The sequence below is a fragment of the Panthera pardus genome, unplaced genomic scaffold (assembly GCF_024362965.1).
Source record: "Panthera pardus isolate Hobbes unplaced genomic scaffold, ASM2436296v1 HiC_scaffold_7, whole genome shotgun sequence".
Lineage (NCBI taxonomy): Eukaryota > Metazoa > Chordata > Mammalia > Carnivora > Felidae > Panthera > Panthera pardus.
Window position 1 is genome coordinate 51889226 of NW_026527002.1, and position 22845 is coordinate 51912070.

General features: G+C 35.5%; 1 protein-coding gene across 7 annotated transcripts in view; it reads right to left on the bottom strand.

The window, feature by feature from the left end:
- Window positions 1-22845, bottom strand: part of ANGPT1 (angiopoietin 1) — a 363665-nt gene that overhangs the window by 7487 nt on the left and 333333 nt on the right. For all 7 annotated transcript variants that reach the window (XM_053896598.1, XM_053896597.1, XM_053896599.1 and 4 more), the window contains one exon: window positions 6676-6806. In XM_053896598.1, coding sequence (XP_053752573.1) covers window positions 6676-6806 — 131 coding nt within the window. The remainder of the gene's footprint in view (window positions 1-6675; window positions 6807-22845) is intronic.

Genomic DNA, 22845 nt, shown 5'->3' on the forward strand with positions numbered 1-22845 from the left:
GTATATTTTAATAAGAAATCTGAGATGCATGTTTCTAATTCATTTACACTTAACTCATTAAAATTTAGCTTTGTCCTAACTATGCCTGGCTCTCCGGCCTTTAAAAATCATTCCAGTCTTTTATCTTTGAAGCAGAAAACTCACATTTTATCACCAATAAATAAAACGTTGCCCAGAAAGTAGGAATTTGATTCTAAACTTTGTACTCAGGAAGTCCAAATTTATTTGAAAATCAGGAAACCTAACTCTCAAATTCTTCTGATCCTAAACAAAATGTCTCTCAACACTTCCTTTCTAAGGTAAAAAGTACAACAAACTGTAAAGATATATCTGTTCTTATGGATTTCTTTCATTCATTTTCAATGCATACAATCTAGTCAGCAATGCACAACAGAACTTGCACAGAACATAAGAGTTCCTCTCTTGCTAACTAAGAATGAGGCTGCACAAAACTGATGGTGCCATTTTTCATTATGAAAATCACTTACTGAGTTCACGTGCACAAACTTGGCCTTATCCATAGGTAGCCTCAAGGAGTAGCACGCGGGAGGCAAAGGACCTTTCCTAGATGTCTGCGTTCTCTCTGTCACCTCATACTATATCCCTCTCAGGCCAAGGACTTGGCTTTTTTTCCCTTTCTCTTCTTTTTGTTCCAAAGATGAAAAGTTGTTGATCCTGGACAGTGATCTTGAATTCACTTAAAACCTTTAGGTATTCTCTTACTGTCTCTTCCCTCCCTTGCACTTCATTTCACTTTTAAGGTTTAAATGAGGAAATCCCTGCTAACGCGCTGCAAACAGTAAAATAGATACCTGTTGCCTTTGAATGCCACTCATTTTAAAAGAGGCCGGAGAAGGAGCAGATAAAGTGATGGCTTATCTGGAGGTTGTGTTCAAATCTTACCCTTAGTGCTGATTCTGTGACCTTTGGTAAATTATCTAATGTTTCTGTATCTCATTTCTTGCCAAAAGCATTACTGTGGTGCTGATTTAAAAGGGTTTTTAGAAGTGTCATGTAAGTTATTAAATATAAACCATTTAAGATAATGCAATAATGCCTGTTCATATGAGTGCAGTAATATTTGCTATATTATTATGAGAGTAAAATAACACAAAAGTAAGCGTTTGATGATTTCTCATGCATTGTCAATTATTAACCTTCGGTGGCAGACTTGTACTATGGGACTATCAGTTCTGGTTCACTTTTTTTTTTTTTTTCCAAATTTACCATTTGAAAGACATTTTCTGATATTCTCTGCTTTTCTTTTCCCAATAAGCAAAAATTTCCTTCAGAAAATAGGAATATAAATTTGTACTTAGAAATGTTCATATTTACTTGGAAGACAGGAATCTAATAAATTTTTCCAGTTCTTGAGCTTAGTCTTCTGAGGTTTAGTTATTCTTAAAATTTAGTCCCAATTCTCATATCTTCTATTCATCAAATTGTTTCACGAGTGTGCCTGCAAATACATATGCATACTTCTGTATTTTAAACCTCAGTTCAAGCAACAGTCACATTCAGATTCACACTGATTTACTTTTATGCCTTCTCACTGGGATCATTTGTGACTTTGTAATGCCCTTTCAGAGCCTGTGATAAAGTATTCATTCACTCGACCGATATTTATTGAGCACATACTATGTGCCAGGCACTGTGCTAGGCACTCAGTATATAGTAGTAGACAGCACAGAGTCTCTGCAACACACATTTTGTGGAACATTTTGTGTACTGGATATGTACAAATGAGAAATTGCTTTGAAATAAAGTAATGCAATGTAGATTTCTGTGGTCAACCTTAAATTATCCATATGGATCTTTTCCCTCAACATTTTTGCCTTAAAACCTAGGGAATGCCAGTTATCTGGCAATGCTTAGCACATCCTTCCTGGATTATTAAAAACTCTAAGATGATTATATTTTCCCAAAGATCTTGTCACTTAGCGTCATTTGCCAGTTGGAGAAGCTGCTAATTTCTTTCATTTTCTTTGTCCTCAAGATTATATAGCAGGCAATATCAACTCTTTCTGCAAGCATTTATCAATTCTGCTGTTAGCATCTGGGAAGTTGTAGGGTGTACTAAGAAATTTATGTGTATGGCTTTATCCTGTCTTTTAAGGGCTGAACTGAGAAATATCCTTTGTTAGCTTTAGCAAAGTCTTGTCTGTCGTCTGACATAGTTTATGCGTGGGAAAAGAGATCAGAGTTTCTACCACAACAGATTCTTTCTGTAGAAGGTTAGGTCACATTTTTACATAGTTTTTATATTATACACTAAATGTGGAAACTGTGTTGAAAGAAAAGTAAGGTAAGGAACAGAATGTAAAACAATACCATGTTTTGTTTTGTCAGCAACCTTTAGTAACTGTAGTTTCTAATAGTCTTTTAGAAAGACTATTTGAAGAATGCTAATTTAGTACTAAAGACCCCGTTTTCTTGAAATGTAATATTCGCTTTGAATGTGACAATCTAAGTTGTTCCTTTTCAGAATTTTGGAGTCAGAAGATTTTTACATATTTGTTTTTATATACAATAAATCCCTATAAAACAAAAGCATGCATTGAATGAGATTACATTTTCATTTTCTTAATGTTAAATACTAGATAAAACTGTTAAGTTTAAAAGAAACTGATTCCTTTCTTTGGGCTCAGGAAGGCACAAAACGAACTGTCCTACAGGACTGAAAATATTGCCTACAATCATCTCTTAACTTGGTCCCTCCCAATACTGAAGTATATGGATTTTTCACAATATCCTACATATAGGAGGAAACCTAAGGAGAAAACTTACAAATTTTCCTAAGGTCAGTTGCATCATAGAACAAAGACATTTCTGGCTTATAAATCTGGGCTGATAAATCACCTTTATTTAACTATTAATTAAAAGGGCAGTTGCACAGAAGCAACTGTATGGGGCAATTTTGACCTTGAAATATATATTCTGGTCCCAGAAGAAATCTGTAACAAAACATGAAAAATTTTCAACATTTACATTGGATGGAAGAATTGCTGGCTTTCTGGTAAGGTAGAAACAAGTACATATACTTCTGGGAAAGGAGGTATAAAGCACTGTGGTATCTATTTCTATTGATGTAAATGTACTTTCTCAGCCCATTACACCTCCTTTCCACTCTACACTATACTACGAATCACAACCCATGCACTGAAAAATAATATCACATGGTTTTCCTTACATTAGCCACAGTGAGTACATGGAATAATAGAATCACAGAACCAGAAGAAAGTAGAGACTTTCTTGTCTAGACCCTCAACTGCAGGAACATGCATAAGTAAGCTCTTTTAGATAAAATAGCTTTATATTCTCTTCTTGAAGATGTCCACCACTAGAAATGAACAATCCTCCTTGGCAGCATTTGATCCCTGGACACTCCATCTAAAGTTACTTCCCCTTTCTCCAACAACTCCATCACGTTATATTTTGCCTCCGAAACTGGTTATGGTTTGAAATTGTTATTTATTGCTTACTCTTTTGTTGATGGTCTCCCTCAATAGATGCAAGTTCTATTCTGTCTTGCTCATTTCTCTAAGAGTAGTTGATCTGTAATAGTTACTTGTTAAAAATATGTTAAATTGATAGAAGAAAGTTAAGAAGTTAGGATATTGGGAAAGAATAAAGAAAGATCAAAATGTTCTACTTTATGCCTAACTGAAATACCTTCTGCTTTCAATTAAGCTCATCTCTTGTTGTTCAATCTCTGTCATATAAAGGTGGCAACGATACCACATTCGCCAACCCAAATCCCTGCATGTATTTGCACAAAACTATTTAGGACAGTTAGTGGGCGATAAATCTTACTCTACCCTTAATTTCTTTCAGAAGAAACAAAGGAAAAATTTTGTAAATAAACAAGATGAAATAAAACTTTAATTGATGGTGACAGAAAACTATGAATTATTAGCTTCAAAGACTATAAAATCTTATTGCTTAAAGGAAACTATTTAAAATAGGCAGCAAGTTCAAATACAAATTAAAAAAGAAAGGAAAAACCATTAGATGAAGAAAATGGTTCTAAGGGAAACTATGACAGAATAAATACTGGTAGTGGGGAGTAGCTAAGTAGGACCTAACGTTCCAGGCAATACTCAAGTTACCTGGACTGTCATTGACATTCATCCTTATGCTCTCCAGTTCTTAGCCATCGAAATTCCACATTTTAGCTTTGCAGAGTGAATAGGTTTGCAAGGCCTGGATTCTTTCAAAAGGATATTTGATAGGGTAATGGCGTTTATTACAAAAACACATTTAGTTAGACCATTCCAGCCCAAGCAATAAGTGGAAATTTTCTCTCCCCAACATATGTGTTTATTGGTGAGTAAGAAGCAGATCCAGGAATGATTATGGATGAAAGAACATGACAAAGTTCAATCATTTGAAGCAGAAATAAAATCATAAATCTGAGCAATGAAATTTTCTCACCAACAACCAAGAGGTGCATTTTCCTCTTTGCTTAGCTCTATATTTCTCATTATTATGACAGAAATATGAACATATTGGAATGCTCTTCTAAGGCAACATTAGAAATATTTTACTGTTGTTCTTTCAGGCATTGCATTTATTTGGTAAGAAAAGCTATCTGTAAAAATAGACATGGAGAAAATGAAGCACATTTCAATATTAAAATGAACAGCAAACTAGACAATCAAAGTCCTTTTGTCTCTGTATAAAGTTGTTGACAATTCCATTTATGGGATCAGGGAAGTAATGAAAATTTTTTTTCTTTCAGGAAAACAGTTTAAAACCTAACCTGTGGGTACCAATCTAAATTTTAACAACTGTTTTGGGGAGGGGGTCATAAAGTTACATATAGAGGACTTTTACCTATTTGATGAGGTTGCAAATGATGCCAGAATAGCATTTTAAAGTTTAAGGAGGAGGATATGATAGAAGAAGAATCATAACAGGTTGGCTTTGATAATACTAGAGTTGGTCCCATGTTGAAATGATGTTAATGTAAGTGCGGTGGAGGGGGGTCAATGGGATGTGATTTGGTGGTGGTAATAATGGAGGACGTGGGGATGGGAGGAAGGTGGAAAGATTTCTGTAAAACCACCCCTCCCTATTCTTCCATGCTCTGTTAACTGATGACAAAGTGTCAACCTAATGATCCATTTCACTGGCTTCAAAATTTGAACATGATTTCAAGGGTTACAAAATGTTCATTTATTCATGTGCCATATTTTTAATTGAGTTCCTGTGTGCCACATCTACTGTGCTGGGTGTTAAATATAAAATGGTAAGCATTAACTTGCTTTTATTTTCCTTATGTACAAAGCGGAGATAGAGTTTGTCTCCCTGCTTATCCCACACAGCTGGTTTGGCATTCAACTAAGGGAGTACAACCTATGCAATAACATATACTAATATATAATAATGGATTTCGAGGGTTTTTTTTTCCTTACTGTCAATGAAAACATGGTTTGTTGTAGATTAACACAGAAGGAGAACCAGGAAAGCTGAGGGTTGGAGTGACTGCTATTCCATTCAGAGAGAGAAAGAACACAAAAACTGTGAGAAGAGAAGCACAGGAAAAAAGTTTTCCTTTACAGTTTTGCTGGGTGCCAACTCCTTCCTTGCCAGAACCTATAGCTTGACTTGAGCTAACTTGCTTGCCATTGGGTTTCAGCCACATGTTTCTCAAACTTCAGCCAGTCATGCATCAACTTCACAGATTTTTGCCATCATCCATTTATAATTTTTATTAATATTTAATTTTTTCTTTAAATCAATAATTTGTTATAGATCAAATATTGTGAATACTTTAAAAATGCAAAGATTATATAATTCTTTTAAAGAAGAAAACAGTACCACTTGCTACAATAAAAGGGAGATATAAAACCCAATACAATTAAAACAAGATCACTTTATTCACTTCTAGGTAGGTTCCATTGTCTAACCAAGGCCCTGAGCCTGAGGCCTAAGGGTTTTCTCCTTCTTTGCTCTAAAGATTATTGAATGATTATCGAGTAAGTGTTCAAGAAGTATTATAGATACACTAGCACCAAACTGAGAATTTCTCTTTTGACACAATCAGAAGGCTCAAAGACAATGAGAAGGTTAAAAAAAGGATTTATCTTTCTTACTTGGTGATATAGTACTATTTAATGGTATCTCTTATACCAGCTCAAATGTCTTGCAGAAGTCAATACCATACATTGAAAAGCCCTAGTGTTGCTGGTCTGAATTTTATAACTTTAGATCTCAGTACACTTCTTTATTCTTCTTATTCCATTTCAATAGAATGGCCAATGAACTGTACTACATAGTTGCAAAATACTTTGTAAGAAGGTTTTTTTTTTTTGTTTTTTGTTGGCTTTCCCCTGTATGCTGAATTCCCAAATTGTTATCCATTCCACTATGGGTATCATTATGATTATTTAGAAGGTAGAATAACTGGCACTTTAAGAAGCTAAAGAATTTTTTCAGAACCAAGCTTAGCATGCCCCCTTTACAGACAATGGGGGAGGAGGCAAACTTATAAATATGCTAGAAATGTCTTGCACGAGAACACATGGTAAATTAGTGGGCAGAACAAAATGATCTCTAGGGACTTGCTCTTAAGTTTCCTGACCAGAAGATCACAGTCCTTTCTCATAGATAAGAAACTTCAAGCCTCAAACCAATGAAACATAACTTAGAGAATGGCCCCATAGGACTTACCTCCTGTTAGCATGAGGGCACATTTGCACATACAGTTGTCATTATCTGCATCTTTAGTGCTGAAATCAGCACCATGTAAGATCAGGCTGCTCTGTTTTCCTGCTGTCCCAGTGTGACCCTTTAAATACAACCTGAAGTTAAGAAAAGGAAAAAGATAAGCTATTCAACAGAATTACAGAACCCATAAGACCAGTTTGTTGAATGTTTGCCTTTTTCATTATTTCCTCCCTTCTTTGCACTCAGCCCTTTTAACAAACTACTGCAAGACCCAATCTAGGAGAAAGAGAAAAAGAAAGAAAGAAAGAAAGAAAGAAAGAAAGAAAGAAAGAAAGAAAGAAAGAAAGAAAGAAAGAAAGAAAGAAAGAAAAGAAAGAAAGAAAGAAAGAAAGAAAGAAAGAAAAGAAAGAAAGAAAGAAAGAAAGAAAAGGGAGGAGAAAGGGGAAGGAGAGAGAAAAAAAGAAAGAAAAAGAAAAAGAAAGAATAAAGAGAAAGAAAGGAAGAAAGAAAGAAAGAGGAGGGGGGAGAAAGGGGAAGGAGAAAGAAAGAAAGAAAGAAAGAAAGAAAGAAAGAAAGAAAGAAAAGAAAGAAAAAAAGAAAGAAAGAAAGAAAAGGAAGACTCCAAATGACAGATAGCAAAATTCTCTATGGCTTGTGTGTTTGGTGTTTTTTCACAATGCATACTCAAACTCATATGGTTCTGATAGTGCAGGATCCACAAAAGGAAAATGGGTTGATTTTACTACAAGTATTAATCTCCAAAGAAAAAAATGCCTTGTAGAGTGCCATTACAGCATACAACTATGTTAATGTTAAACAGTGATGATGTGTACACATTATTCTTAACAGCAATACTAATAATAATTGTCATTGATTGAGGACTTGCTCTGTGCCAAACAATCTGCTAAGTGCTTTCCATTTATTCTTTAATTTACTTTTATATTAAATCTGTGATCTAAGCATCAATATACCAATTTTGCATTCCAAGATTTAGAGAAGATAAATAAGCTGGAATCTGGCTATGTTTGACTTTAAAATCCAAGTTCTTAATCATTATACATTCCCTGAAGAAATGTTTGTTGAGCACATATTACATACCAGGAATTTTTCTAAGCACTTAAGATATACCAAAGGGCCATGCCATTAAGGGGCTTATATTCTAGGAGTATCCCTAAAATTAAGTTCAAAATGCCAACTGTTTAACCACAAATATGGAATTCTTCAAAGAACCTAACCTACCTTACTCTCTAGAAACATTTCTTATATAAAATTTAAATTAACGTACATCCGAGGCTCTGCAACAGTTGTACATATAAAAAATCATCTGGTTATTTGTGAAAAAGGCCTTTTCACTAGGACTGGGAATTTATGTTCTCAATTAGTATCTGATATTACTCTTTGCAGACTGAAGAATACTAGTCTATAATTCAAAAACTAGTGGATAAATCACATTTGATGCCTAATGTAGTTAGTTCTCTGATGTCTGGTCATTTCCTACTGACCCTATATATATTGTTTTATATTCATCTGGGCAATTGGAACAAATGCACACTTGCTCAGGTCCTTCAGTGGTTCCTTGGGGCTCAGAATAGCTACACTCAGGTTGTCAGGTTGTCAATTTGATATACAAGGTCTTCTCTAGTAGACCCTCTACCTTCTTTCCAACTCTACCTAACATGGTTCCTCAGTTCTCATTCATCAAAATCATCTAGGAATATTCTTTTAATATCCATGTGTATTACCACTTCTGTACCTGAGTCTTATTTATAAATCTTATCCACTCACAATATAGTTAATATCTCTGTATGAGGGTGACACTACTGGGACTTAGGCCAGCTCTGAACAAATGTTACATTATTATTAAACAGAAATAATATGAGGGGCACCTGGGTGGCTTAGTCAGTTAAGTACCTGACTCTTGATTTTGGCTCAGGTCATGCTCTCATGGTTTGTGAAATCGATCCCACATCAGGCTCCCTGCTGACAGCACAGAACCGGTTTGGGATTCTCTCTCTCCTTCTTTCTCTCTGCCCTTCCCCCACTCACGTTTTCTCTCTCTCTCAAAATAAATATTAAAAAAAATAATACAGATCAATTAATATTTGGATTTTCATTCTTTGATACCTATATTTGACTTGGGTTTGCACCTAAGTATATGTAAAGGTCCCCTTATTATTTTGCAAGGTTGATATTAATTTTAGAAAATAACAGTAATGTTATATGGTTGTGTGAAAACATTTTACAGATATTCTGCAGAGATCTTTGAGTCAGAGCAAAATATACAATTAAGCCCTACTCAAATTTTGTTGTTTTCAATGATTAATAGAACCTATAGTTAATAGTAGGTTGGGGGAAGCTTCTAAAGGTAAATTCTCATATATAAGCCTGTATTTTAAAACTCTGAAGGGCCAGCTAAAAATCACTGGTGACAAAAATTGTAGATTTTTTTTTGTTTTATTTATTTTTGAGTAGAGAGAGAGGGAGACAGAGTGTAAGCAGGGGAGGGGCAGAGAGAGAGGGAGACACAGGATCTGAAGCAGGCTCCAGGCTCTGAGCTGTCAGCACAGAGCCCAACACGGGGCTTGAACTGACGAACCATGAGATCCCAACCCGACCTACTGAGCCACCCAGGCACCCCAAGAATTGTAGAATTTTTTAAATGTGGATTTACATTTCAGGTTGTAGACCGCCCACTTGGAGGCGGGTTTCATCAGGGGAAAGTAAGGTTGAGAGGTCACCAGTTGGAGCCTGGGACAAGTTACCTGTGTGAATTCACAACCTTCCAGATTTGATCACTTTCTCAGCCTTTCAGAGACAGCCACGCATTCTCTCCAAGCTAAGAGAGACTCTTGTTAGTTCGCCACTTACACTCAAAATGGGAACATTGTGGAATCCAGGCTCTCGTTTTTCTTAGAGTTTCACACAGAAAGCCAAATTATAATTGGAAAGTTGCTTATTTAGTGAACACAGAATCAGTTTGGGGAAGAAGATGAATGATTCCAAAATTATGTGGCTGCAACTGCAGGCCTAAAATCTCCTGCTCCACTGGAACTGGGTGAGTTTTGCCCACAGGTGCTCTTGGATGAGCCATGCTAAATTCCAACTCTAATTCTTGGCTTCTCTATGATTACTGATGACTTTCCTTCTTTTTTCAAAAGGTAAGTCAATACCAGTATCCTGTTAGTAGCTCTAAGCTCACCAATGGGGCTAGAGATTCCAGAACATGATAATTTTCTACACTATCATTTGCAGGTAACTTAAGCACCAATGTTCTATTGATATTAAGTAAGTGACTGCTATGTGCTGGATACAGTTTATACTTTTATCCTTTCACAAGAGGGTTGCAGTTTAAGCCTCATAGTTTACAATGGTTTCTTTGTGTTACCATGGCAATAGGAACGCCCAATTATAAATTTAGGAAGTAGAGAAAAGCAAAAAGAAGAAAACAGAAAGTAACACAAATCTCATCTCTGAATATAACTACTCTTGACATTATGGTTTATGTGCATTTAGTCTTTTCCTTGTTTTCCCCTTCCAAATTGAAAATATTTATTTTAAAATATATACGTAATATCTAATCATATTCTTATAAAAATTTTGAACAATGCACATAAAGCTGTTGCCCACAGGCCTGCCTCAACTACCTGTCTAGAAGTAATCACTTACATTAGTTTTGCACCTTTCAAAATAGTTTCTTTTCATGTATAAATACAAACTGTATTCTACATATTTCTTTATACCATGCTTTCCACACATAATTTTATAACCATTTTTTCATGCTATTACATATCCTTCTCCACCTTCATTTGGAGCTATTGTATGACTATACCATCAGTTGTTACAAGTTTAAGGACGCCTTCATATATCTCTAAATATGTATGCAAGCATATAAAGGGTAGAATAAACATCAACGATGTCTTTTCCTGACCTTTGCCTCTACAAACTATATTATTGCTATATGGTAGAGTCTGTAAGTAAAAAGAAACATTTTTGCAGGTCCTTTAATCAACATCAAAAGGTCAGTCTTCTAGTCCTGGCAGTTCTTCTGTATTAGAAAAGTTTTACAACTGGTCTCACTGCCTTGAACCTTGCTCCTTCCCCTTTGCCCTAAAATCCATGCTCTGTAAGGCTCATTCAAAAACCTGCATCTCATTATTCTTCTACTCTGGTTAAAATCCCTCAGTTGTTCTCCCAACACATGAAAGATAATGTCCAAATGCCTTATTGTGGTTTACAAAGACTTGGAAGATCTTGCCATCCTCTATTTTTTCCCATGCCACCTAACTCCATACATATCATCACTTATTTCCTGACCATTTCCTGACCAGCCTTATCAATTACTTTATCCCTCAAATCAACATATTCTCATTTCTGTGCACATTTCCATGTGTTGCCCACATTCCTAGAAGGTCCATTGTGCAGTATATGCATATATTAAATCACTGTGTTATACACCTGAACCTAATATGTTATATGTCAATTATATCTCAATGAAAAATAAATAAAAGTGAAAAGATCAACGTTTAGAGGATTTTCACTGTACAAGACTGAGTTAAACCTGCAATTTATATATAGTAGTATTCACTATGTCTGAGTCTATATCCTTAGCATGTCACAGGGGAATGTTCTAGGGAAGAGGCACCATGGAGAGTCATTTTCTTGCACTGAGAAACAGGGATGGTGTTTCATAAAAATATGTTTCTCACCACTATTTTAAGAAATTTACAAATGAGGACAACTATGCCTCTGTGGAATCCCACAAGGATTCTGGGAGCAACTGTGTAGTCAAGGGTAGGTCATCTGAACAGTTAAGGGGCTCAATCTTTCTTAGCAACTATTTAGCTAGTACAGAACAGCAATTATTGACCCAAAGCCAACACTCCTAGCTAGTTATTTGATACAGGCAAACTAAGAGCTGGCCATTCACCAACACCAAGTATTTTTTTCTAATTAGATAAGGAAACTTATTTAAATTGAGGTTCAAACAGAATATTTAGGTGGTTCTTTTACACAGCGGTTCTGTCTAATTTCTGAAGTCTTTATGTATAGTTAACTAACCATGGCTTTCTCTTCTATGTTAATGATACTTCACTTAACAAAAGAGAAGTCAATATACAGAAGGGCCAAAGTTGGCCTTGCATATGAATGTAGTGAAAGGAAAATTGAAGTGTGAGTCATTATAAAGAATACTCCCCCAAAATAACACCATGGGAATCCTGGACATTTATTTCTTATGTTCAGCCAGTGTAGATGTGGTTTTCATGAAGGATGATGTGTTAGGAGATAAAAACCAAACATTATTCCAGAGTAAAGTATTTGGCTTAGGGACAGAAATATGGAAGATGAAAAAAAAAAAACACTAAAAAACCCCCCAAAACCCAAAATGAAAATAAACAAAACACCTAAAATAACACAAAAACTCCAAAGAACATGATTAGATATGATTAAAACGGTAGCCACTGAGTAAAATGATGGTATTCATCCTTTTAAACCCATTTTTCCTAATTAATGAGGATAAAACCCCCACATTTCTTAGCATGATTTGGTCAGTGGCTGTACAGAATGTCAGCATTATGATTGTTTTCAATTAGCGTCTTTTTTAATGTTTATTTATTTTGAGAGGGAGACAGGGAGAGATAGATTGAATGTGCATGACTGTGGAGGGGCAGAGCGAGAGGAGAGAGAGAATCAGAGAGAATCCCAAGCAGACACAGGGATTGATCTCACCACCTTGAGATCACAACCTGAGCCAAAACCAAGAGTCGGATGCTTAACCAGCTGAGCCACCCAGGCGGCCCTCAATAAGCATCTGAAGGAAAAATGAAACAGACAGGTGCACGTTGAAATTAGTCACTACTCCCTAGTCATCTGAGATGGTTCTCTAGTCATCCTCAATGAACACATAGTTATCCCTTTTCTTTCACTTATAGAAATTTAAATAACCAGAAAGGCTAAATTGTATTTCTTAATAAATGTAGGACAATAGCAAGTTCTATTATTAAATAAAAGACTTCAAAATAGTTATGGATCATACAAATGATTCTATAACTTTCTTTTCTTTAAAATAGGCAGCCCAATGTCATGAAGTTGGTTTCTCACTAATTTTATCTACTTAAGAGACTCCTATGCTTCTTCCATTCTTACATCTTTACGGTATTCAGGAAGTCAAGAGGCTCTTTCATTACCCAAGGCAGTGGGAGTTGTATGTATGACAAATTGAAGTTTGGCCTTGGCTCTTTAAAACAGTAGAAAGACTCTCAGATATCTGAACTCTAAGGTCTTTCGAACTGACAAGCTGAGCAGATCTCATGCAGCAGATTTCTCTTCTGCTCTGAGCTCTTGCCCTGCCACCATATGGAACTAGTTTGTCTTCCTCACAATCACTTGAAGAAAATGCAAAATGACCTCCATGGTTTTCTTTCAAAGCCTGGTAACAATGACTCAATCTGAGTTTTCCAACATTGCTCTCTCCCAGTTCCTCCTGCTCCAGGGCTGTCTCGGCTCTAACTTCCCTCCTGTCCTTACCGAAAGAGCTGGGCACCATTAGCAAAGAGACTAGCAGAGCATGTCTTTTAGATGGAGTGTAAATCATACAGGTGGCATCTTCTGCTGAAAATAAAGACAATGTATCTCTTGTCAAAACATATATAGAGAAAAGAGCTTTTGTTTTAGGCTTCTAGCAAGATTAAGCATTTGTTTGGTGTTATGAAGACATCGTTGGGAAGTATACAAATAATTAGTATTGTTGGAAAAAAGGGTGAGAGAAAAACTCAGAAGACGCTAAACTGTTCAAAAAATTAGTGGAAGAGATAAGCTTTGGAGGATATGGAGGACATGGACTTTTGGAGAGGGATGAAGAGGATATTTTCAGTAAGGGGTTGTGACGGGCACCTGGGTGGCTCAGTCCAGTAAGTGTCTGACTCTTGGTTTCAGCTCAGGTCATGAACTCACAGTTTTTGGGTTCAAGCCCCACATTGGGCTCTGCGCTGGCAGCAAGGAGTCTGCTTGGGATAATCTCTCTCTCCTGCTCTTTCTCTGCCCCTTCCCTGCTCAAGCTCTCTCTCTCTCTCAAAATAAACGTTTATAAATAAATAAATAAATAAATAAATAAATAAATAAATAAATAAATAAATGGTTATGAAATCCATAGCACAATTAAGGTTTGAGGTTATTTAACATAAAAAAAGATAAGAAAGAAAAGGGTTTTCATCAGTCATTTGAATGTGCTGGGAATATCAAGTGAAAAGACAGACAATGAAGTTATTTGGATACTAAACATTTAAGATAGATTTTATTCCTTTTATTATATTAGTATTTGAAGCTGAAATTCTTTATGCTTTAAACGCCCTTTTGTTAAGTATATAAAGTTCTAGTGGAAATTACTAAGTCTGGAAACCCTGAGATACAGGAAAGAATATAAATTTATCTTACCACAAGGGGAGACTTGAGTCCTATATTTTATATATATATATATATATATATATATATATATATATATATATATAGTATCTTTTTTTCAAAATAGTATTTTTGAGATAAACATTTTATTCTCTCTAGTTCGGGACTGTCTAGTGTATCTTGTTCTTTTAAATGAGGAGAGCTTTACTGATTTGGTAACTTTCTCCCTATCTTCACAATTCCAAAATGAGCCAATCTTCAAGACAAGCACAAATATTGCAGAGGATGCCTCCTCTCTTCCTTCTCCTCTAACTTGTCATTCCATAGATAAATTGCTTCTCTTGTGGCACATCTCATTTTGGGTACTGTAGTATTATTATCTACATGTGTGTTTTCGCTTCCTTACCATATTATAAGCCAGCCATCTTTATAAACTCCATATACTGTAAACACAACAGGCATACAATAAATATTTGAGTCAATTATGAACTAAGTTAAAATTGTTTAGAATTTAAGTTTTACCCATTCAAGATATGGCTTACATGTAATAACATTTTAACTCTATAATTTAATTATGTTTTACAATTCAAGCCCCCTGGGCATTTATTTTCTGATGTGAAATTTGCCCAATATTAATGACTTTAATAATCTGATGAAATTATATTGGGATACTGCTATAATGAGGATGTAATTCATTTGTATATGTTGATATTTGAAGAAATAGCTCATGAAATAACCCATTGAAATAAATACTGGGGAGTCCATATGAGAAATGAGACCATTGAGTTTACAAAGGGACCTATATCTGTACATGTGTCTCTATTGCATAATTCCCTCTGGAACCTAGATATTCATTTAGAAATCTGTTTCAAAAGCTTTACCTTAGGGTTCCTTAGTCGGCATCCGACTCTTGATTTTGCCTCAGGTTGTGATTTCATGGTTCATGGGTTTGAGCCCTGCACTGGGCTCTGCACTGACAGCACACAGCCTGCCTGCTTGGGATTCTCTCTCTCTCCCTCTCTCTCTGTCCCTGCCTCACTTGTGTTCTCTCTCTCTCTCTCTCTCTCTCTCTCTCTCTCATCTCTATCTCTCTACAAATAGATAAATAAACTTAAAAATTAAAAAAAAATCTTTACCTTGTTTGTTAGAGGACAGAAGGTTTGTTTTCCAATGTTGGATCTAGGGCTGCGATCTCTGTTGGAGGAGGCTCTATTAAGTCAGTGTCATTATGTACAACACTGTTTTTCAAAAGTTGGAGCTATATTGTTTTACTCCGTAAGTGAACATAATTATTTATTTGTTTGCAAGAGCCTGTCAAGGAGTATGTGAGACAATGATAGGAAAATATCTAAAAAAAGTCAGTCCACATATGAAAATATAAGCGAATACATCCTACAATAGACAGCTACATGGCGATGATCTACATTCATAGATATAAATCTATATGTAGAAGGAAAAGTTCAAAAGAAGTTTCAAAAGAAAAGAGGGTGCAAGTAGGGTGATTAAAGACCTAATAATGTGAAGTTTGACTCGTCAAAAATGAAGAATATGACAGAGATTTAAAGATGCTTAAAAAGACATAAAGATCAAACAGCTATAGGTGGTGTGGTACAAAATATGTATGAATGAAGAAAATGGATAACAATAAAGTCATTAGTAAAAATTCTTCTTTCTTTCCTTTCTCTCCTCATACTGCACACACACACCCACACAAATGGATAAATAAAATATTCGCTTCTGAAGAGTAAGATTATGTCATGTACATGTGTGCCTCCAGAATTAGAATAACAGAATAGAGTTTGGAACTTAACTTTCTGGGTTTGCAACCTAGCTAATCTTTGTGATCCTCAGTTGCCTCGTCTGTAAAATGGCTCTAAAAAGTATTATGTTCTTTTAATACTGTCCTGAAGATTAAATGAGGTGATACATATAAAATCCTTAAAGGATTGTTACAACTTAGGGAATCAAACTTCCCTAACCAATAACCATAAAATACACAGTAGCTCAGGAAACATAAGTTATATGAATAAATCTAAATTAAAATATATATGATATTGATAGATATACATAAACATATGGAGAGTGATGAAAATAACGAGATAGAGATGTAGCTAATTAAAAACGTGCATGTAGGTAGTAAGCTGGAGAAATTAAAAATGAAATTTTCTCAAATTCATAAGGTGCCATTTCCTTTGAAAATTATTCTCATTCTATATAGAGCAAGCAGAATACTAAGTACAAAGGACAAGAAACTTGCTGACTAACTACCTAGTTTAAGGTCCATATTATTTTTTTAATGTTTATTTATTTTTGAGAGAGAGGGAGAGAAAGAGAGAGAGAGAGAGAGAGCATGAGTGGGGAAGGAGCAGAGAGAGAGGGAGACACAGAATCTGAAGCAGGCTCCAGGCTCCAAGCTGTCAGCACAGAGCCCGACGTGGGGCTTGAACTCACAAACCATGAGATCATGACCTAAGCTGAAGTCAGACACTTAACCTACTGAGCCACCCTGGCACCCCAGGCCTATATTATTTTTAACCCAGATGCCTGAAAAATGATCCTTTAGTTCAAATGTTTATTCTTTATAAATTAAAATTTCAACTTTTTGAGAATCTTATGTTTCTTTTGACATAATAGGGTGCTTTATTGGCTGAATCCAGCATGTGATTTTTTTCCCCCTTTCTTTACTCATAATTGATACTGGGGAAAAAATCCCTGAAAATGATCACCCATAGCAACTCATCCTGTAATTGTCAACCTTCCTCCCCAACAGCTTTCTTCATCATATTCAATCTTCCTGAATTGGTGTCATTTGTTCTTAGATGGAATTGGATTATTGAGTAATCGGCAGCATTGCTGTATATCAAACTAACCATTATGCTAAGAAGGAGTGTGTTATATTTGCTTCTTAAGCCTCAGGTGCCCTGAGGTAGCTGTTATTTAGTTTTGATCATGTTTAGTGGAAGATGTGTAAGTGAAAAATGTTTGAGATAATGTTGGTCATGGGAATCTGTGCTCTGATTGAGAAAGATAAATTTCCAGTTTTATTTGTTCTCTGTTTCTGATTGGTTTTCATTATACATGCATAAATTGCATGGTAAGTTTCCACCTATTTGTTTTCACAGCATACATTTTAATGTCTCTCCCTTGATTTGCAAATATTAATATAATGTAGAACTCTGTAAAAATGAGTTTATCAGCCACCCAAATCTCCTCAAGGTCTTCACACTGGAAACACTGTTACCAGCTATCCCGGTTCCAAAGTCCAGTAAAATACAGTTTTCAAAGTTTCTCAATGGCATGAAGGTTGCCTGTGTTCAAAACTCAGGAAAAATTCTTCCTATAATTACGGAAAATAGAGAACTCGCACACTGTTATTTCTGTGCCTCTTCATAGTGCTGAGAGAGTACACTCTATTCTGTACATGTAAAGATAATTTTCATGAAGTCTGTGACCATGAAAACTATACTTTCCAAAGTTCATAAATACACACTGTACTCATTCTCTAGTTTTAGTTCTAAATACAGCGAAGTTCTTCCAGTATTCCTCCCCTTTTCTAAGAATATGTAGAAAAAAATGAGTGCCAAATGAATTATATGGCACTAAGACCTCTCTAAAAAATAACAAACAGTCCCTTAAACATACTTCAATTCCCCTGGGGTCATGTGTGGCTGACAGAGTCAGCTCCCCATGAGTGGATCACTGACTGGACACCCTTCTTGTGCCCAAAAGACCATGGCCATCTAAAAGAGGTTTATGGGTTTGCTTTTTTTCCCCCCAAATTAAGTCAAGACCTTGTAAAATTTGTGATTGAAATTGGTGATTTTTTAGCATAAGCAAGTTCAAGGGAGGTAGGTTTGTTCTCATTTTAATGTCTGTTTAAAGAGCAGCAACAAACTTTCTTTCCAGCATCCCCTAGGGGAAGACAGAGGGGAAAGGGTGAGTAGAATGCTGAAAACCATTGAGAGGCATTGTCTGAGGTTTCTTTGCAAAGAGGAAATACTTTCTCTTGTTGTACTTGGATAATGTGTTGCTATAAGTTCTACAAATAAGGCTCCAGTGTGCATAAGCAGATTCTTCTGTTGACCAAAATCATCAGTGTGCTTATTTCTCTTCAAAATTAGTATAAGATAGTATCCAAACTCCTTATCATGGAACATGGCCTTCTGTTTTCTGTAGCACAGTGAACTCCCACATATGAGATACTTGCTATTTCTAACTGGTGCAGGCTCTCTCCCATCTCTGGGTCTTTGTCCACGTTGCCTCTTTGGCTGGAATCTTATGACCTTTTCTCCTTCTGCCTTCATCCTCCATACTTTCTCCTTGAACACCTACTCACATTTCACAAATCCCCAAGGATTTCCTCTGTGAAGCCTTTCCTGGTACCCTTTAATCTCCTCCAATGTATCTCATCCATCCTCAACCCCAGCTGAATAGACCACTTTTCTTTATTGCCCAACTAGAGTCTAATTCCAAGTGTTCTTACCCATGGACTTTGAGTGTGGAGTTGAATCACACAGAAATATAAACAAAATTCAGTTTTTTCAGTTATTCTGGGGGAGAAGATCCATAGTGCCATCATTTTTTTTAAAAGGTCCATGATTCTTTGATTAAAAAAATAAAGACATGCTACAACATACTGCAGCTGCAACTTTTGTTTGAAGCCAGCTATATCATGTTTTCTTCTATCTTCTAAACTATCAGCACCACAAGACCAGCAAGGATGGTGTCTCCTCTTAGAGTCATTAAAGTTTTAGTTCTGCATCAACATCACCTGGGTGGATTTGGTAACACTGACAGATCTAGGCCTTATATCAAGATCAGAATCTCTGGATATGGAACCCAGAAATCTACACTTTAAACAAACACCCTAGTTGACTATATGCACACTCAAGTTTGGAAACAACTAAATAGTATCAGGGAAATATTAGCAACATGATAAATTTTTGATGACTAGCTGGCTCGGCAAATAAATGAACGCAGGCTCTGATTTCAAAATAATTATAGTAACTTTTAAGAGAGTAGTTTTAGTGAAGTTATACAGATTAAAGCAAAATTATACTCAGTTAAGAAATGAACAGAATAATAATGTATATTAGACAACTGCATCTTTGAAATTATTGTTTTTTAAAGGAAATATTGACTTGATGTTTCTCATAATTAGAGTATCTTCTGGATTAGAAGATGTCAAAGAAACATACACCATTCAGATGTAATTCTTCTGCTAGGAACACAAGGTGTACTTTAAGAATCAGATTATAAATAGGTACCAACTATTCATTTGATCTTTAATCACATCTATTATTTTTAAAGCAGAGTTCATTGAAATAGTTCTTTTCCTATAACAATGATGTGACCTTCAAATTTGTATATAATGATCAGACTTAGAAAGTTCTCTCTACAATTGATTAGGAAGGGTATGTGAGGGAAAGGAAGTTGAAGCCTAAATATGAATAAAACTAAAATCTTTATGCAGCTATTTAGTTGAATTTCTAACTGAGCCAGGTAATAAAATAGTACTTTTGATTCTTTCAATAGAGAATAAGCATATCAGCATAAACCCTGGCCTTTGTTTTGTTAGCACCAAGAGACATATCTAAGCACTTTGCAGATATTTTAAATATTTAGCTGGATACTTTATTTAATATTAAAGCTGAATGTTATGATGCTACTATTAAACAAGATTTGTAGTTGATGCATTTAATGTTGATATTTATTGATACTTGGGCATAATTATTTATAATGCTTTTACGATGTTTATGATTGAAATGGGTAAAGACTCTTAGAAAAGAAATAAATCATCTAGAGAGAAAAAAATTATAAGTTACAGAGTAATAAATATTTTATACTTTCATTGTCACAATTTTGAAGTTTCTACTCAAAAAGTATAATTAACTAAATCTTGTAATTTTCATTAAGCTCTCAGTTATTCATCCATGATGAATTCTATAAAATCAATGTTTACTGTCACCTAGTGGCAGTTATCAAAATTGTAGGCAGAGAACCTAGTTCTTGTAGCCAAAAAAACTACCTATCAGTGTCAACAACACAGTATCCTTTTTCAAGATCAGTTGGCCTACAAAACAAGGTACGTTGTCTTTCTATTTTGTTAATATCGTATTTCATTTGCTTGGCATCATACAATACAGAAATTCTTGCATATCATTTACAGGTAAAGAAAACAAAACAAAACAAAACAAAACAGAAGAGCCTAGAGTTGAATAGAGGAGGGAAATGAATCTCATCCAAGCAACAAACCAAAACCTAAAGGACATAGCACTTTATGAAAGTCTTACATGGAAATTGGCATATGCCGTCACTCTAAACCATAAACGTCTGAGGGCAGGAATTTTGACTTGTTGATCTTCTTGATTTCCAGCATCTAGATCAATAAATGCCAAATAGTAGCCAGCTGTCTGTTGAATGAACAACAACCAAAAATCCTTGTTGATATGTCTTTCATATATTTATTAGACAGCGCTTCCTTTCCAGTCACATGTCAAACCTTGTGGAGAGATCCCTGCACTCCTAGAGGGGGCAATCTACGGAAGAGCCAAATAATAGTCAATTACAATCCAGTGTAATAAGGAGTCTGATAAAGATATGCACAGAGCACAGTGACAGCAGAAAGAAAGGGGTTCTTATCCAATGCAGGAAGCATAACTCTTCAGATCAAGCTGAGGCTTGAAGGATAACGAAAATCAAGTCAGCCACAGAGTTTTGAAGCTCTTAAAGAATAGGGGTTGAGTTCTGTGGGTTTTGTTTCACTCATAATGCCTTGCATATTGTTGTTGTTCATATTTATTGAATGAAATTGATCAAAACACTGAGTGAAAAAAAAATTGACTGAAATATGAAAGACCATTTCAAATGAGCTGCCCTCAGAAGCTATCACTAGCTGCCAGTCCTAAATCTCTTCCATATTACGAGTTGTGTGGCTGTCCTCTTTGCTCTTAGCATTATGCTTTGTTCCTGTCCCCTTATACTCCATGCTTAGGCAAAAGCTAACCATTTACATCAATCTAACCATAGGCCTAGCAAGACATACCAGGTCTTATTTATGAGGCTTAACATATGCTATTCCCTCTTCTATCTCCAATTTTGACTATTTTTCTAGCTAATTCCAATTTGCCATTTGTATGTCAACTTAGGCTACCCTGTGGAAGTCTCCTCAGCTTCCCAAATTGGTTAGATCCCCCTATTCATGCCATACTTGTCTTTATCGGTGAACTCACTGTGTTCATGCTATTGTAACTGCCTGTTTGTCTATTATCTGCTCCTTCCCCTATCCTCATCACACATGTGTAGGCACATGTGTAAACACACATACATATCTGACTGCTGAAATCCCTGTGGATATTTTATCCTAGGATAGCACATACTAGAACATAACAAATATTTTATTCCTTGAAAACAGAGCTTTTATTTTTTCAGTAGTGGACAGCACTAGGAGGACTCCCAGGAGTGGGATCACAGGACATCTCTCTAGACTATTTCCTTGAGGCAGAGCTAGCTGCTTCTAACAACTCTCACCAACCTAGAAGTTTCTAGAATAGCAATTGTCCGAATCCCAGCATTAGTTTTTCTAGAGCAGGAATCCTCTGGGAATCTTAAACCTAACAGGACTGGGACATTTGTTTTGTCAGCTTAGAAAAATCCAGGACTCTAGAAACTGGCATTAATCTACTTTAATAAAATCAAGGGATTTTCCTGACCATTAGAAGACGTGGAGAGGTACAAAGTGACTTTGTAAGATCATTCTTTTCTCCTTTTGAATATTTTGTCTCGGTCAGAGTATAAAATACAAATTTTGTTGAATAAAACATTTTTTTCTCTGTTTCAGGAAGGAACTATAACAAAAATTGTAGTCTAAATATAGTAAGATAACTCCCACATTGGAGACATTATTTGGAAATACAAATAAAATGACTTAAAGCCTTGAGTTTGCAATCTAGGCTAAAAATTCAAGAGGGTAGAAACAGCCAGAGGATTCCCTATTTTTTTTTCTACCTTGATCAGTCCAGAAGTGCTGTAAAAAATAACTTTCTTCTTGGTATTTCAACACATCTGCTACTGGTTCTAGCCAGGACTGTATAGCCCAGAGGATCAGAGAAATGAAAAACATTTCACTACAGAGAGTAAAACAAGTTTTGCAATACCTACAAAAATGCAGGGCTTAAATTTATGTGGGAGGCTCTAGAGAATTCTTTTCACTCTACACTAATTTGTCCTTGAAATACATACATGACATGGGAGTATTTTAATGATAAAAAAAAATAAGATTTTGGAATTGGAAAGGTTTCATTCTTACCTTCTTATTTTACTTCTGAGGACCTGAGACTTGGAAAAGTGAAGTAACTTGTCCAAGGTCATTCAGAAAATAACTACAGATCCAAGGCTAGAATTCATGGCTCTTAATTCCCAATACAAGGCTTTACCCATTACATCAAACTCTTCCCCAATGAAGATGTTGGCCAAAAGTAAATTTTGTGCAGAAAGATATTTAATGGCTAAATTATTTTTAAGGGTTTTTTTGACAATTCTTTCCCCAAACATTCCATTCATCTCTTCATGTGGAATCTCTTCAGAACAAGGCTTTAACACAGAAATAGTTTCACCCTGAAGGTATCATTCATCCCCAACAAATTACATGGAGATAATAAAATATGGAGAATATTCTTAAACTGAGCATCAATATTATAGTAAGATTGTAATTATAAGATGAACATTGTAAATGGTTAAACATTATCATTCATACTTTACTAATAGAGATTTTCT